General features: G+C 37.6%; 1 protein-coding gene across 1 annotated transcript in view; it reads right to left on the bottom strand.

The window, feature by feature from the left end:
• Window positions 1-793: 793 nt before the first annotated feature.
• Window positions 794-18,770, bottom strand: part of LOC120773076 — a 42,693-nt gene continuing 24,716 nt past the window's right edge. The window contains exons 2-4 of the mRNA XM_040102065.1: window positions 1,625-1,688; window positions 1,114-1,549; window positions 794-939 (exon numbers count right to left, since the gene is read on the bottom strand). Of these exons, the coding sequence (XP_039957999.1) occupies window positions 794-939; window positions 1,114-1,549; window positions 1,625-1,688 (646 nt within the window). The remainder of the gene's footprint in view (window positions 940-1,113; window positions 1,550-1,624; window positions 1,689-18,770) is intronic.

Here is an 18,770-nt window from a genome sequence, read left to right as displayed (position 1 = left end):
TTCGCTGGCAGATGTCTCTCGATGTTCCACAAATAAATTTAAAATGTTATTGATGTGATCTCTACATTTAATCACATCATTGTTCTTGGCTTGCAATATATTCACTACTAGTTGGAGAATGCTGTAATATTTGGCAATAGTGAACAAACAAATAAGAAAAACGCTTTTAGTTGCAGCACTGTGAAGTTGGAATGCAAATTTTCTCGTGCCAGCGTTTCCTTCTGTGCTTAGTTTTTAAAATCCATCTATTATATCACAATAGAAATTTTTAAAATCAGCGATGCTTTTGTACTTCTCCGACCATCGTGTTTCACAAAAAGAATGTACATTCGGAGCGTATCTTCTGCGAAGGGGTGACTCTTTGAAAAAATTTATTACATCCTTTATGGTGGAAATGGTGTTACGTATTTCAGAGACTGAATTCAGATCATTAACCACCAAATTGAGGCGATGACTGGCGCAATGAATATAACAACTTTTTGGAATGCACCTCTTAATATTTTTTGCACCCCACTGGTATTGCCGGCCATAGTAGAACATCCATCAAACCCAAGCCCAACACATTTAGCAGGATCTAAGTCTAAACCTTCCACAAACCCTTTGATGTTGGCTGCAATTCTTGCTGCATCCATTGCATCTAATTCCATAAATCCAATTCTTCACGGATAATTTTTTTTCTGCTGTCAATAAATCGAATTCCTATTGAAAAATGTTCCTTTCCAGCCATGTCTGCTGTCTCGTCTGCTAAGATGCTGTACGCTGACGCTTTCTTAACATCTGTGCAGATGTAATTTTAAATTACTTTCGCCGAAATGTCCAAAATTTCATTTTGGTATTGTGGACTAGTATACTTTGCGTTTTGTTTGCCATTCTCCAAATTGTTTTTTAATGCCTCATCACCAACTGATATTCTCATCATAAGCAGATCATATAGAACACCTTTGAAAAAGTGAAATAATATAGTTTTTAACTTTTATAAATCTGTTAGATTTACCTTCATCATTCGTTTTGCCACAAAGAGGAAGATCATGCGTTCCACAAAACAAAATTGTATTTATAATGGATTTAGTAATTTATTTATTTTGTTCAATTTTTTTTGCATGACCCCGTTGCATTGCAAATTTAAAAATGACATTGCTGATTGAGTAGCTTCTTTATGCAAACTGCTTGATGCATTTTTAAATTTTGTAAAAGGGCGTACAACAAACGAGGAAATTACGCCAGGTTTGTTGAGAGGCTTAAACAGCACGCAATAAAGACAAAAAGCGCCCTTTAGCCTGCGCGAGCACACCAACCATGGTTTGTATAAATCTAACCATGACCAATTGTATTTTCTCTTCAAGTGTGCTGCATCAGCTGAAAAACTATAATTTTGGTCGGGCTTCCAACAACTAACCAATAGTTCTTTTTTCTGCTCCTCACTCATCGTACCGACTAAAGCCACCCATTTGCCAATATCGTTGGCATGGCAATCATCCGCCGTCATATCTGCCGCGTGGCTCTCTTCACTTGAGCTGCTATCATTTAAGCTCAGCCTCCTCTTCAATTTCAGCAATCAGCGAAGCAATAAGAACATATGTATCATTAAAAATTGTAATGCAATAACTTAAGTGAACTATTACGTACTGGTAGTGTTATTAAAAAAGGTTCTAATGTCCATTTTTATGATATTATTATCAGTTATACTTCTTAAGCGACACTTTTTTTTTAAAAACACTAATCACTTTTGACCTTTTTTCTTCTTTTAATTGCCTGAATGACGGCTGTCTCAAATATGATAGTGATCTCAAACCATTAAAAAGCTAGTGATGGTAAACATATGATCGTTTAATTATTTAGCTTCATTGCATTCATTGCAACTTTACAAACAAAAATCACCAATGGGACGAACGGTAGGAGGCCCCACAGCTACGGCCTTGGACAAGTATCTTAATGAGGAGCTTAGAAGTGGCACTTTACAGCTTATCCGTTAAAGGCGCTTTGTAGGCTTGGCAATGGTCAGATTCTGCCCGTCTGAATTGCAAAAGTCCCCTTAGATACCAAGTTATTTTAAGAAAACTCAATTTCTTTTGAAACTATCGCTTGCACAGATGGACAGATGGACAGATAGTCATTCGGATTACAAATCGTCTTGTGATCCTGATTATATATCGGGTTTTTATCAATACGACACTACAAAAGAAAACCGAAAGGGACTGCGAACGGCATCATATTTTTTCCCCGCTCCTTTTACATTTCTCTTCAGTAAAGTTTGCCATTTCATCATGAAAAGATATGCAATCCAACAACGAGTCCAAAATATTAAAACTTACTACTGAAATTCGGAGTCAGGGTCCCCTATTTTAATAGATCCAAATTATGGTCGTCATAATCGTCCTGTCAGATCAACATTTGAGCGTCTAGTAGAACAAATTTTATCCAAAGGCACAGCACAAAATGTTCCCGTGCCAGTGAGACAAAAAGGTGCCGGAAGTTTCGAAAATATTGCTCTCTCAGCCTCTCACACGCCGTTCTCAAGCGTTGGTTATCTCTGTGGTGTCGTTGTGGCGTATTTTGCGAAAAGATGTTAGCCTGTAGGCCTCAAAAGATCAAATTGACGCAAGAACTGAAGCCGATTGACCACCATAAACAGCGTATGTTCGTGAATTCGGCTGAACAACTACTTGAAAATTATCCGGATTTTCATCGAAAAATCAGTTTCAGCTATGAGGTTCATTTCTGGCTGAATGGCTTCGTCAATAAGCAAAATATGCGTTATTGGTCAGACAACAATCCACACGTAACCACTAGTCACTATTGCATCTCCAGAAAAAAATACTTGCAGTTTATTGGCGCGGCTGCGTCATTGGGCCTTTAAGGTGAATGGAAATCGCTACCGCCCAATGAATATTTTTAGCCCGAATTGGATGATATGGTTCCAACAGGACGGTTGCAGCGACGATTGCTGAACTTTGTACGAATATCGAAAGTGAGATTGAAGCAATAACGGCCGATTTATGTTTGAAAACCGTCGAAAATTTGGTTCAGCGTCTGGACTTCTACAGGAGTGCCCGTGGTGGTCATGCAAAAGAAATCGGGTTCCATAAATAATGGCATCGAATGAACTTTCACAAGAATAAAAAATATAAACCTTTTTTGTTTTATTTAAAAAAAACTGGTAGCGCTCCTATTGAAAAAACCCTTTATAATTCAATATGTACCCTGAGTAGTTTTAGTAGATACAAACAACCGTTAGATGAACAAAACTATTATATTTTATAGCATATTTTATAACATCCCTAATATGAATGATTTTATCACAATTGCAATGAACAGTACTCGAAACAAGTGTAAGCCCTGACAAGGTATCAAGTACGATAGGCTGAAGCACAAAACGATGTCGCCCACGGCAAGTGCATATGTGGCAACGAAAGAAAAAAGTCGAGGAGAACTTTCAAAAAAGGATGTTGAAGCAACATGAAAACCACACAACAACCAAAGCACTACGCAAAACTAACAAACATTCGCAACAAATTGAGTCTATATTAGTTGTTGAGTAGTGCTGCCAACCCGAGAAAAAGAAGAAATGCTCTTCACTGAACACAATAGCTGGAGAGTTATGGGTGGGCCGAATGAAAACAAACGCTTATAATTGCAACAAAATGAAAATCAAACAGCGCCTAAAGCTGCAACATGTTGTTGCATGTTGGAAAACTGACAGACGTTCTTGTAGCAACAACTACATAGTACTGTTAGTGGCAACAACACCCACCAGAGGCAATAATTTTGAGTAGTGAAATGGAAATACAATATTGTGTGTATGTGTAGGTAGCTGCCAAAAGGGGGAAACTGGAGAAACAAGTGTAATTAAGATTAGAACAAACATTGAAGAATCAACTACTCCTAAACGAGGGGAAAACAGAACGGACAGCACAATATGTTGAAGCAATTGTCAGCACTGGCAGAAGTAATGAAACGTCAAATGTACGCATGGAAATTCATATATTTAGTATGCCTTAATCATAATACCACTGATGGGATACGGGTTGGACCAGCAAGCTAGATGCCATAGTTGATTAACTGTTTGTATAACTGTGCTCATGATAAACCCACTTGCCGACAGCTTGAGCGCTTTACACTTGACACTTTCCAGGAGGCATAATAGTCAACTTAAAAGTTGGCTAAGTTGTTTTTGTTTCAATACTGAAAATACTGATTTAATATATGTACAAAGATTTGTTGAGGAAAAGAAGAACCCTGTAATTTTTTAGATATTAGTTAAAAATATAAACTATAAAAGTTATGCAATTGCGAAAGATTAGGAGAACATTAATGGATTTGATGACTAAGTCCCAAACATTTTTGTGCGCTATCCACAGGTTTTAAAGGTTCAAAATGTATTCTAATGACAATTTCGGGTAGCCGGTGCAATAGTAAAAACTTATATAAACAATCCTAAGAACAACAGTGTTCACAAAGTCAATCAAGGTGCACGTTTTAACTTCAACACTAGTAATATTCAAATGACTTTTTATAGAATTAATGGATTCAGCCTATCTTGGAACTGGTATTAACACCAACAACATTGTCAGCCTCGAAATCCAACGCAGAATAACTCTTGCCAACAGGTGCTACTTTGGATTGATAGGCAATTGAGCAGTAAAGTTCTCTCTCGACAATCAAAAACCAAACTCTATAAGTCACTCGTTCTTGCCGTCTGCTATATGCTCGTTCTTGCCGTTCTGCTATATGGTACAGAGGCATGGCCTATGAACACATCTAAGGAGTCGACGTTACGAGTTTTCGAGAGAAAGGTAGATGATTTATGGTTCTTTGCGCATTGGCAACGGCGAATTCGCATTCGATGGAACGATGAGCTTTATGAGATATACGACGACATTGACATAGTTCAGCGAATTAAAAGACAGCGGCTACGCTGGCTAAGTCGTGTCATCCGAATGGACGAAATCACTCCAGCTCTGAAAGTATTCGACGCAGTACCCGCCGGAGGAAGCAGAGGAAGAGGAAGACCTCCCCTCTGTTGGAAAGACCAGGTGGAGAAAGACCTGGCTACACTCGAAATCTCCAATTGACGCCAAACAGTGAAGAATGGTTTGCGCTGTTGTAAACTCGGAATCAAGAAGGAGTGAAAACAGGTAATGAGCTTTAATGGAAGGGATTTTACGTGGTGAGCACTAGAATTTATGTATCTTAACTCTTCCGGAATTGAAAGAATCGATTTTGTAATTGACTATCTCTAACAGTAGGTTAGGAAATGAGCTTTCCACCAATTTTGACATCAAAGAAAGTTTGTGACTTCAAGACTTACTTGATTTCAAGACTTCTTCGGAATATCCGAGGTACACCGAAGGTATGTAAGAGATTCAGAATTTGTGTATTCTCAAAAATTCGAAATTTTCATACGCTACAGTTTCGGGCTAGAATAACCCGATATGATAAGTCTATAGAATACTTTGTCTGACTCATCTCTAATATGAAAACTCCTTATTAAGAAGCTATTTTAATAGAAAGGATGTAGTCGTACGGCACAATAAATAGCGGTAATTTCGGTAAACAGCTTAATAAAGATTAAGAGCAATCTCGGCTATATAGTGACTTTGAAGAAGGACATTGTAAAATTCTTGATAAATAACTGTGAGTTTCTTTATATAATTATACGCCTTGAATTTCTGAGAATATCATCGGCATAACTGCAAATTAAGAAATTTAATACACCAAGCCATTTTCTTCAACAAATGCTGAGTTGAATTTAAACTGCTCGTAGCCAGCCTTAATTTTTAAGATAACTAAAGAAAGTGTTTTACACGAAATTAAAGTCCGCACGATCGCATGAACCTCAACACCACAGCAACTTTATTTATGGACGATTGATACTTGGTCTTCTAACTTCTAACTTCTGACTTCGTAGAGCCAATGCTTCTTATCACAAGTTTATTGAATTCCTTCGAAAATGTTATGCAGTTAAACCAGAAAACCTCTAAAATAGGCTTTACATTCGCGAAACGTCAGCGCCCAATGAGCAGCGTATGCCGTTTACCCTTTTCACACAGAAGAGGTTACACCAATTTGACATGACAAGCGCCGCGTCATGTTTTTCTATGTTCCCTCGCGCAGCGACAAGGAAAACTCTGCGGTAACGCATATTCTCCGGCGTGGCGTCACATTTCATTAGCATTGACAAGCGAGCGCAAAACTGCCATGCCATTTGATAAACTCAACCGCTGAAGCGACGCTGCGACAAGACACTTCAGTGGCATGTCAATGTGCGGCGACAATGGAGTCGGCTTCCACTAAACACAGAGAAAATACACACACGTGTGCGTACTCTCAAGTATAGGCGAGTACACTTGTATATTTGTATGAATAGAACACGCTAGTTAACGGCATATTTGTAGAACATAGAGAGGTAAGCGACGCACTGGGAAAGTACGAAAGCGCGGGGAGGAAGCATGATGAAAACATGCAAGTACACAAGCTCCATGTCTAACAATGCATTTTTGCCGCCAGCTAAACTCGATTGTGCTCATTATGGCAAGAAGTTCGAGGAGCCACCCGAACGAGATGGCAGCAGATGATAGTAAAAGTCAAGTAGGCCTATCAAAACATATGGACTATGCAATGTTTTTGCTATGCTATGTTTATATACATATGTATGTGTGTAATGTTGTCAATCTTTATGGTAGTTTGCCTGGCAGCTGCCTAGTTCCGGTAGCACATTTCGTATGTACAACCACAATTTGTGGTCTGTGAATTTGTATCTCATAAATATACTTAGGTATGTTTGCACAGGCGTATCTGTGATAGTGGCATGTAATTCGTTAGCTATGCGCATGTATGAGTAATTAAATTTAATAAGCCACATTATGAACATTTACAATAACAATTACATTTGCTGCCACAACAACAAAACTACATGTTAATAACAGCGTTCACATTACCAATCGACCACAAAGTTTAAGTCAGTTTATGGGCCATCACAAAAACACCAAATCTGTTCGCTTACAAGCTGGACATGATTGGCATAATTGTCTAGACAAAAGTGGAATTTTACTGTTAGCCGCTGCTGTCCTCTTACAGCGGGGAACTTAGGAACAGATGTGCGTAGATATGTATATGTATATTATAATATGAAATTCTATAAATATATATATACACTTGTGTTTGAAGACTGGTTAAACCGTTTAAAAAATGCGGCTGAGAAGTTTTACCTCAGCTGCCTTATAGCCTTATGCATTCTGAACTCCATTTGTTCTGGTCGTTGCAGACAGCCCTCGCTGGATTACGATTCACATCAGTACAGTGTCCTAAAGTTTGGCTTGATGCATTCTTAGTCGCTGTCGCAGTTCTGTGCAATCCAAATTGTCAGAAATATCAGAAAAATCTGATTGAGAAATTCATATGCTGAAGTAATATTGATCGACATTATTATATAGGGTGAACCATTTCGAGGTGACCGATGATTCCACAAGCCACAAACCACCCCATACCATTGTTTTTTTTTTTTTTTTTGAAGAAATGACAGCTTTTGATTCTCTTCAAGTTGCTCTTCGTCCAAAAGCGTCAATTTTGCTTGTTTACATGCGAGAAATAGGCCCCGTGGCTGAATAGAATATGGCCCGAAAACATCGGATCTTCTTGGAAGTTTTCAGAAGTTCATAGATGAGCGGCTTCAGTACTTGCACAAGCTGTATTTTGAATGCTCTAAAACTAAGGTCCCGACGTAAAATGCGCCAAGTCGTTCCATACGTCAGTCTGAGTTGCTGTGAACGTTGCCGAATCGACTCTGCTATCTTTGTATACACTCTGAGCAGGGGCTGCTTTATTTTTTTCCACCTATTCGTTCGAAAATTATCCAATATAGAATGGGTCTCCAGATGGGTGATGGTGCTACAAACAGTACACTGAGTAGGCCGATTATATTGACCATAAGTTGAGTGAAGCAAGCGAAACAAATTCTTTACACAATGTTAATTTTCAGAATAAAGTTGAAAAATTTGTAATCGTTGTTCAAGCGAAGGTTCTTCCATGATGAAATGCCAAGCAATGGTGAACAAAAATAGCATGACAGCTTGACGCGACTTCGACGTGTTCTGTCAAAAAAAATCTATTGAAAAAGGAACCTCAACTTGGATCACAAGTTGTACTTGTAAGCAGTCATTTAGAGGAATGTGAACTCAAAGAATACTCTTAGCCATCTATAAAAGTAGAAATTCTATGGTTTGTTGAGGATATTTTCCACGGTTGATTCTTGGAGCAAAATTAGCACAGTATCCTACTTTAATAGCCACGAACTCTCGTTTCTGCTGATACCCAAATTTCTTAGATGGATTGAGCTTAAAAAAAATTTGTTAAGGCGGGTAATATAAATCTCACACGCTTCCTCAAGTTCACCAAAGGTGTGTCAGGCTGGGCAATAGAGGAGATAGAGCGTACATGGTTCCACTTCTCTTTCTTCCATACAGTTTTGGCAAATTGCACACTACAAGATATTATGGTATTTTTAACCATACCACGTGTGAGTCTATTGGATGGTGTTCATTCACAATAATTGCGACAAGATCAAATGTACTAAGACTGTCCAATTCAGGTTCCAATTTGGTCCAGAATAATTTCACAACTGCACAAATTCTGTTTGTTGAACTGCACTTGCCGAGAGGAGCTCCATGGATCGAGCGCTACAACGTAAGAGGACTATGAGAGTCCGATTTGTTCCCATTGTTATTAAATTAAGATATAGTGCCCTCATCAGCTTTGCAATTTCCGCAGTTACCAGGCACCTAAACAAGTCGGATAACATAGTATCCTGATGCTTTTAACAAAGAAGTCAAACAAACTTTGACTAGTCTGGAGCGCAGGGAGCTCAAGACCAGTTTTGTTCAACTCTAAGTCAAAGAATCGGGAGTTCGAGATTTAGTCATAAAATTTTCAATTGTCGGCAAGTTTAAGCCATTTTTCTTCTAGCCTCAACTGGAAACTGTGTGAACTACGGGGCAACAAATGTTTGGAGTTGGCGATTAATGATATTTTTATATTCCCTTCAAACCTCCTTCTCTATGATCACACCGCGTCGATAGAGTCCAGTTCCAAAGTCTAAAACTAGCTGAAGTCGATATTAACTGCATTTTCCTAACGCTAGGTGACACTCTAATCACAACAACAACATCATAACTTAACTCACTTTGTATACTACCTCTTCCAATATATTTGTGATCTCTAGAAAGCACCGAGTATTTCTCTCCGACGCTCGATGTATGTGACCAACTCACAGAAAATTTCTTACAAGCTAATGATGGCATCACTACAACACCTACCATATATTACTGCTGCTGTCGGTTTTGTTGCTCTGTATGACCAACTTCTGCTTTGTCTTGCATATTAATTGCTGTAACTTGCGCCACAGGGGGCACTTTGTTTGTAATATTTTCAAGAATCCTGCTTGCCAATACACCCAAGTGCGTGAATAACTACGCAACCCAATGCATTTGTGGCATGCAGCTGAGATATGCATTTGGTTGTTTAAATAGAATGCATAAAGGCTTATGTGTTCGTGTCTTATACTTCTATATGGAAGTATTTATAAATCAGCAGGCGGTGCATACAGGCGAAGGAGATTTCTTTATTGCCCGGAATTTCATAGCCAACACATACTAATGCTAATATGCCACACACATACACTTGTTCGTCGTATTTGTATGTGTGTGTGATGGTTTTGCGTCCTAACAGCATACAAATCGTTGTTACTTTGAGGGGAAGTTTTGAAATTTATGATCCTTCAATGCAACGAGAGAATTATGGTCAACGCAACTGGCATTCAACTCTTTTACCGTTATTTTTTCTTCAACTGCTATCTGCCACCAATCCACCGGCAGTGGGTGGGCGCGTCGTGTGGCAAGCATTTGACCCTTGTCAGGTGGAAGTCGACTTATTGCCTCGCCGCATGCAATGACAAACTGATTGGAAATCAAGCAATAATTGCCATCGCTGTGATTGTGTGTGACAAATGTGCATGTATGTGTGTGTGTATATATATTTATGTGTGTGCATTCTTCCTGCTGCGCAAAGGCTTACAAACGAAATTAAAGTCATAATTCAATGGGCGACAGTCTGTCGACCACTCGGCCGCTTGTAAGCGACACACCAATGCACCTGTGATTGTATGTGTGTATATAGACAATATACGTATCTATATTGGTGTAAGTGTGTTTGTGTAATTGTTCTTGTAATGGTAAAGAGTTCCGCATTGAGCGGGAGTGTGTTTAATGGCCATCATCGACGTAAGCCTCACTCTCTCTCTCTCTCTCTCTCTCTCTCTCTCTTTCACTCTTAGATTCCTCACTACGTTGCCTACAAACCGTTATGCCGCCAGCTGCCAACCCATACTTACATACGTATGTGCGTGTGTTTGTTGTAGGCGAACCGGCACTAGCAATAGGCTAATCTGCCACTCGTACGACATAATGGCGCAACGTTTATGTCCTTGCGTGCAGCCAACAACAGCAACAACTAGCTACAACAACAACTACGTATAACAAGCCTGCTCCTTTCGCAATCAATCCCTTTTGCTCTTGCAATCTTTTTCGCAATTCAAGCCTCATCCATTTGTCTCGTTCGACTGTAGGTCCACACACACCCCCTGCCACACACACGCAGCTCACACCCCACAAAAGCCTCTGCCAAGTCAGCGCTTTGCATTTCGCTTGGCATGTATATTTGTTGTTTGTTATAAATATGTCATCATACTCATCATTAAAACGCCCACTCGTGCGCCGCACTTTTATCGGTGAAACGGTCAGGCGTCCGGCATTTTGGTTTTATCTTTATTTTCGTTTTATTTTTTCCCTTCTTTATTGTGCCGATGTTTATGCCGCTTTGTTATCTGTCATCGAGCACACAGCAATGTTTCTTTGATTCCTCGGGGAATTCAATCTTTATGTCAGTCAGTCAGTCTTGTATGTAGACACATCAAAATTTGTCCGCACTCCCGCACACACATACATATACAGCTTGACACACATGCAAGTACTTAGAGCGATTTTACATAAAACAGACATAAAATACTAAGCATGTCCATAACTCTATGGATAAGGTTCAACTAATGGCATTTTATTGGCTTCACTCGAAGGACACATTTTCAAAGGATATTCGTAAATAATTTTGCCAATTAGTTTGGTATTCATATACATAAGCATGTGCATATGTAAGTATGTATGTACATATGTGCGTATAAGATTTTATTTAGCATAGTTTGAATGATCCGAAGTAAGTAGCGCCTTATTCGTAAAGTTATTGTCATTTTAACAGGTGATCCAAGTAGAAACACCTTTTTTCGCGACACGAAACCGACTATTTGATGTCTTAAATTGAAGCTCGTGATCTCGGCGACATTTGGTTTAAACAAGACGACGATACTTCCCACATATAGCATCAATCAAAGTCTATACAGACAATGCCACTTTGCTTCAGGCCTTGGAGCAAAACATCACGCGTGTCATTCGTCAGTTGCCAGTCGAAACGCTCGAATGAGTCATCAAAAATTGAACACAACGAATGGAGCATCTAAGACATAGGCGCGGACAACATTTGAAAGAGATAATCTTTAAACAGTAAATGCCAAAGAAAGTTCTTTCGAATGATAATAAACATTACCCATTAAATTTGAAGTTTCTGTGTTCTTTTGTGGATCAACCCTTAAAATTAATTTCATAATTTCCCTCTCTCGATGTGTGCGGTCTGAGATTGTCCTGATAGATCACAATACTATGATCAAAAATCTGGTGGTTTCTAGGCGATCGCTTACTTCAGAAAATCCAATTGTTGACAGCACTGGTCCAAATTTATATTTTGGTCCTAGGAGAGCAGTTCAAAGCAGATGATTTAGTCCAAATTCCAACAAAATCATATTAAAATCTTTCTTACCGTCAATCCTTGCTAGGCCGCTATTTACGCCGGCTTAATGCGATACGACCTAAACTTTTTTTGTTTATCCTGTCGTAAGTGATCCAATTTTGATCACCAATCGCCATCCGCTTCAGAAGTGCATCGATTTTGTTGTGATTAAAGCGCTATTCGCAAATGGGATCGGTCCATGCAGTTTTTTGTGGCAACCCTAGATCGTACCAGGTTGTTCAATGAGTTTTGTCGTTCGATAAGAGAGGGCGTTGCTACTAGCCCAAAATTTTGTTTTGTCGGTATGTGAAGTTTCATTTCAATCTGTCAATTCATTCTTTGTTTACGAGATATTTAGTGTGGCCATGTCACAGTATTTTTTTTACAATGGAATAAATTGAATATCGTGCATATTTTTATTTTTGGGTCTATCACCATGATCCTGAATCAAAAGAAGAGGCTAATGAGTGATGTGAACCTGGTTGTTCAACTTCGAAACGAAATCGTCCAAGAAGGTTATGCCATCAGTTTCTTGAGATGCGAGAGGAATTTTGTTTGTGGATTACTTGCAAACTGGTACAACAATAAATTCTGAATATTATTGCAACCTTTTGGACCAGTTGAAGGAAAAAATTTGTGAAGAAATACTCGATTTGCAGAAGAAAGAAGCCTTTTTCATCAGGACAATGCACCGTGTCACAAGAGCATTTTGACAACGGCTAAAATCCATGAATTAAAGTTCAAATTGTTGGAAAATCTACCGTATTCAGCAGATTTGGCCCCCAACGACTTCCATTTGCTTCCAGAACTCAAAAAATGTACATGTGGCAAGGGTTTTTCATCAAATGAAGAGGTAATAATGGCTGTTTAAACGTATTTTGCAGCCCTTCCGGATTCTCACTTCAGGGATGGGATCCACAGATTGGATGGTCGTTGGAACAATTGTATTAATGCTGATGGAGATTATACTGAATAATAAAGTGTATTTTATATCATAAAATTGAGTGTTTTTATCAAACGACAAAACTTATTGAACAACCTGCTACTTATTTCTTATCCAGCCTTTTTAACTGGTTTCAAACGGTTTTTTAGAGAATGTTTAGCTGTTAGGCAATGGAAATAGTGTCTACATTTTGTTCGAACTATTCACAATCCACCTAGTATAGCGTTTTCACCTTTATCGAAGGTAAACTGTAAAATATGGTCTATTTTGTATTTAATAGGGCTCATATCAAAAAATACTGAGCTCAAAGTCTTAAACCTGTCTGAGAAGATTTCTATAGTAAGATTTTTTATCACTTTAACGTGCCATAGCATAACCCACAAATATTCGACATGAGAAAATGCTTACTAAAGTCGTCTTTTGGGAAAATAATGGCTTTTTCACTATACTTCAAAATAATGTAAGAGAAATTCCACGAATATCGAAAACTACCGTGTCACAAGCATCAATAATTAAGAATAAAAATTAAAAGACTGTAGTCCAAAATACCCTGTATAGTGTGCTCTGTATCCTACTTCTTGGAAAAGTTAAATATGAAGCTTCTTTCGATCACCATCTCATTATTGAACTTATCAATACCATTAAGGATGCTTTGAAATTTCCATAAAAACATTAGCGAAACTGCGTTCTTTTACGGTATCAAATTTATTTAATATATCAACAAATATTTTTTTTTTATTACATATGAATTAATGGACGAATGTTTGAATTTATTAAAGATTCCAAAACCTCTGAAATTATTTTATTGAAGTTCTAATGCTTGTTCTTTGGAAGCCCGAAAAGTATTCCACAGAAATTTAATAGTAAAACTTCTGTCCCCAATTTGAATTCTATCCGAAATATAACATATTACACTGGTAAATACAAATAAAAGAAAAAAAACAGAACTATGTTGATATTGATCCACATACGTGCATTCTAAATAAGATAAGAAATTGTCAATTTGGAAGACCAAACCAAAAAATCAAGGTTTGAAAGCCCAGACGAAGACTGCCTTGAATGGCTCTTTTACCAGTGTCTTTTTAATGCAAAATTTCTCAAAATTATTTTAATCAGTGAAAAAAATTTGTACAATTCTGATCAGAATATTGACAATTACACCAAGTAATTAGAAAATATATGCATAAGCTGACGATTTATTATAAATAAACTGACTTTAATGAAGTCAAGCTACTACTTAGAAACATGCAATATTCTTCTTTAATTATTCAGTTTGCCACGAAGAGCTGTTGCTATAATAGAGCTTCTAATATTTATATCTTTAAGAATTACAAATTCACCGATATTCACTTCCTAATATATATGTGTTTAGCCTATAAGATAAGCCTAAAAGGCATGAAAGAATTCAATCAGGCTCACTCACTCAATATAAATTGTCCTAAATATTTCCTAAAATATAAAAGATATAATCCAATAATTTAAAATTCAGGAACACCTCCTAGAAAGGATTTTTCAAAGTTGTAGCAGTTGTTGTCCCGTGCCAACCAGACCTGTTTGTGAGAAGGACTTGACTTATTCCTTCTTTTTATACATTGACCGGTGTATATTAAGTTTGCGACGAAGTTTATAATAGATAGAAAGAAACGTCGGCGCTCCTATAAATGATCAAGGTGACAGGCTGAGCTCGTCTGTCTGATTATATGCGACTAGTCCCTCATTTACATGTTGTCTAACAGCTTTTAGTGACTCTTTTATAAAATCATCATTACATTAAAATTTACGAGGTATCTGAGAAAAAGATATGCGACTAGTCTCAATATTAGTCTTCAGAGGAGGATTCAAACTAGAGTCGCCACATTAAAACGATTCAACCGAAATGGCTTTAAATACATAAATCGAAAACGGTAAATTTTATAACATACTAATTTATTTGATCTTTTAACCAAAGGAAACCAATTGAACTAATAAAGTTCCATACTCGAAATTTCGTATTTTGTCAATACATGTCGTTGCAGTCGTATATCTCCAGCGCTACCAATCGCGTTTCTGTCATACCATAAATCGTTGAAAAGGTGAGATTTTAAGCTTCTTGCAACCAAAAAATAAATTCGTAAAAAGTAGAAAAAAAGTTACAGCTGTCCAAAAATGAGTGAAAATAATGAAGAAATTGGCTATATTTTGAAATTTTTGTATAAAAAAGAGAAGAATGCCACGCAAGCCACAAATATTATTCAGGAAGTTTAAGGAGACAATGCTGTATGCTCCTTCCTTGTTTCATCTTTTCGATCGACGCAAAACGGGTTCCATGGAGTGGCAATTTCATTTTAAGGAACAATACAAAATTACACTGAGCCAAATCTGGTGAAGTTGACCGATGGTATTCATTACACTTTTGACTTTAATTCGCTCACAATCGTGGCTCGATGCGATGATGCATTATCGTCGTGTAAAATTCATGAATTATTATTCTACCTATTCAGTCGGTTTTGATGGATGTTCTCACGCAAACGCCTCAATACGGTCAAATATAACTGCTTATTGACCGTCTGTCCGTCCGGAACAAATTCGTGATGCACAAAATCACGAATATCCAAAAAGAATTACATCATATTCAGTTTTGAATATTTTTGGCATTAGTTTTTTTTGGTTTCGGCTCGTTGCACTTTCCCCTCTAATCTGATGATTTCACGACTTTGCTTATATGTCTAACTTATAAACCAATGTCTCATTGGCAGTTATAATGCTCTCCATAAATGTGTAATTGGAATTCGCACGACCAAGCTTGTCCAAAAAGTCCTGTTTACGCTACTCTTATTGAAAAATTTCCAGCTTTATCGCGACGCGGCGAGGCAAGAACGCATTTCTTACCCCACCCCACCACCCACCCCAAAATATACGCAAACTCATTTGATCGAACTCGCGAGAGTTGTGGAGCTTTCTTGACATCTCTCTAACACTTGCCAGGTCACCCGTCTCCTTCACTTTTGTAATATTTTCATCGGTTGAAGGAGTCGAAGGTCATTAAGGTCTGATCGCTGGCATGTGTTCAGCGATCTCTCGACCGTGTTTGAAGGCGTTGTACCACTCGTAGGCTTGTGTTTGCGGTGACAGCTCAGTGCATAACAATACAAGATAACATGGTTTCTGATGAAGAGGAGCACAGAAATTTTGATTGCACTTTTGATTCCGGATTATTCCGTTGCTTAACCTGCTGACATGTCACGTCATCTTTTTTTGGAGCATCATGTTGTACAGTTTACACAATTTTACTTAATGTATGTTAGTTAGAGTGATATTCATTTCATGGAATTCCACAAAAGCTTAAATGCATATTATTTTATTTTATTGTGTGTTTATATAACTTGCACAATATAGGCAAAATGTATGTGTGTGTGTTTGTAAGTGTGTATTTGCATAGAGTATTTACACAAGAAACAGCAATTTGTGATAAAATTACATTTCCTTTGAAATTTCGCCGAAAACAATAAATGTCATAAAATATGATAACTGATGTTTACAATGAAATTGTACAAAAGCGCACTCGTATAACTGTATATATGCGAGGCCAGGATAAAACGTCATTTATTTTACAGCTACAGTTCAATTTGCAATGCCGAATAATACCGACCAGTGCAAATATCCAATTTCGCTTCAACAAAAGTGTCTTGCAAATGTCAATGAATTCAAGGTATATCAAGATTTCGGACAAACAAGGCAAAAAGTCGCAAATAAATCAAATGCGAATGTTAAAGGACATTAACGCAAATAGAGAAAATGAAATAAATTCTATCTAACAGTGATATATGCAACTTTACAAAAAACACTACATACTACGTATGCACAGTAATGGGTAACGGTAAATAATGAAAAGAAATTTAAAATTTATAGAATTTTTATTGCAAACGACAGAAATCTCAACCAATAAACACACATTTAGAAGACAGAGACAACAGTGAAATTACGACCGAGGCATAAGTGAACGAAGGCGCTGTTGCGAGTGTGTGTGTGTGTGTGTGTCGGGGTCACAAATCATATCAGGAATGTGGAATCGAATAAGCTAAAGAAGACTTTAATTTATTTGTTTTTATTGTGTAGCTCGGCCTTTGCAATGACAATTAGAGATTTGCAGAATCGGGTGTGGTATTCAAACCAACAACCGCACGATGAGCCTTTAAGCCTTCGGTACTAATGTCGGAATTATAGTATGATAGTATAAACGAGTTGGCAACTAACAATAATTTTTGTCATGAAAGTTCAAAGCACAGCACTGGCTACAAACGTCTTTATATGTACATATGTACGAGTAAATATGTTTATACATATATACTGTATATTTTAGGGTGAGCCAAAAACTAACCTAACGAATTTATGCGTTGATTTGGGCCTATATATTTGTTTAACAAATTTCCCTACGAGAAAAAAATAGATAAATTAACGCAGCTCGGCATGCCGATCAGGTGTATATAGTTTATTGGCATGCTGTGCAGTGCTTTTCTATTAGGTAAAACCAGCTATTTTTAGGCTCTTGTAAGGTTAAACAATACTTTATGCTTTATTTTATCATGTTTTCTGATATACCGTTGCTTGCATTATTCAAATACCGCACTCTACTCCGCATTTTTTAGGAAACAGACAATAAAAATGACATATAGACACTTCTTTTACATACATATAGTTGGTTGCCGCATACCAACTGCTAAATGCAAATATCATTGAAATGTGATATGTTAGCTGGCTTATTTGCTGGAGATTTTCATAAATTTTATTACAAGTATCGCCGTTTACCGGGTTGAGCTTGCACGAACACATACCACATATATTCATACATATTTACACTGTAGCTATGTGCCTATATACAAATGCCTGTGTATTGGTTGGATATTTCAGAAAATTTTTGTTGTTTGTGTAAATATTTTAAAAAGTTGTATGCGAGAAATTGTATACATACACACAACTATTTTACCAATTTTCCGTTGGTGTACTGGACTAGCATTAATTTTGTATAAACTCTGTGTTCAAAAGTAAAAAGTATTATGAACTTTCTGGAACCTATTTATAAAACACTTTGTCCTCTTTCGTCCATTAGTGACTTAAATTTGACGAATAATAAGATGAGTTGATATGCAGATGTCTGTCTGTCCATCCGTTCGTCCGTCTGTCTACACAAGCTGTAACTTTAGAAAAAATTGAGATATGTATATTAAAGAAACTTTTTCTTCAATAGCACGCCAGTCGTTTCCCTTTTTCTCTGCTTGACGCCAAATCGAGGTTCCAAGATATACTACCTTCTTCACCTGGTTTTTTCAATGGAGTTGAGGTCTTTCTCTTCCACTTCTTCCTCCGATGGTTACTGTGTCGAATACCTTCAAAGCTGGAGTGTTTTCGTCCATTCAAACGAGCCATAACCAGTCCACTTCTGAAGTCAGCTGTCTTAATTCGCACAACTATGTCAATGAGGATGTCCCATGTTTAATATAGCTCATCGTTCCATCGAATGCGCTATTCGCCGTAGCCAATGCGCAAAGGACCATAAATCTTCTGCGGAACCTTTCTCACGAAATCTCGTAACTTCGACTCATCAAATATTGTCAACGTTTGTACCTCTCCACCCAATAGCAAGACGGATATAGACGAAATTATCTACGACTTCGAAGTTATGATTGTCAACAGTGACGTGAGAGCCAAGTCGCAAGTGCGATATTTCGTTTTGCTCTCGTTCACTACCAGACCCATTTGCTTCGCTTTCTTATCCTTTCTGGAGAAAGCAGAACTAACGGTGCAGTTGTTGAGACCAATTAGATCAACATCATGAACATACATCAACACTTGTAGACTCCTATAGAAAATAGTAACTTCTCTATTTAGTTCTGCGCCTTTTCCAGCAGTATATTGAACTATTTTCCAGCAGTATATTGAAAAGTCGCACGAAAGGAAGTCGTCT

Source organism: Bactrocera tryoni, chromosome 1, assembly GCF_016617805.1.
Source record: "Bactrocera tryoni isolate S06 chromosome 1, CSIRO_BtryS06_freeze2, whole genome shotgun sequence".
In the NCBI taxonomy this organism is placed as follows: domain Eukaryota; kingdom Metazoa; phylum Arthropoda; class Insecta; order Diptera; family Tephritidae; genus Bactrocera; species Bactrocera tryoni.
This window is presented reverse-complemented; position numbering and strand designations above follow the sequence as displayed.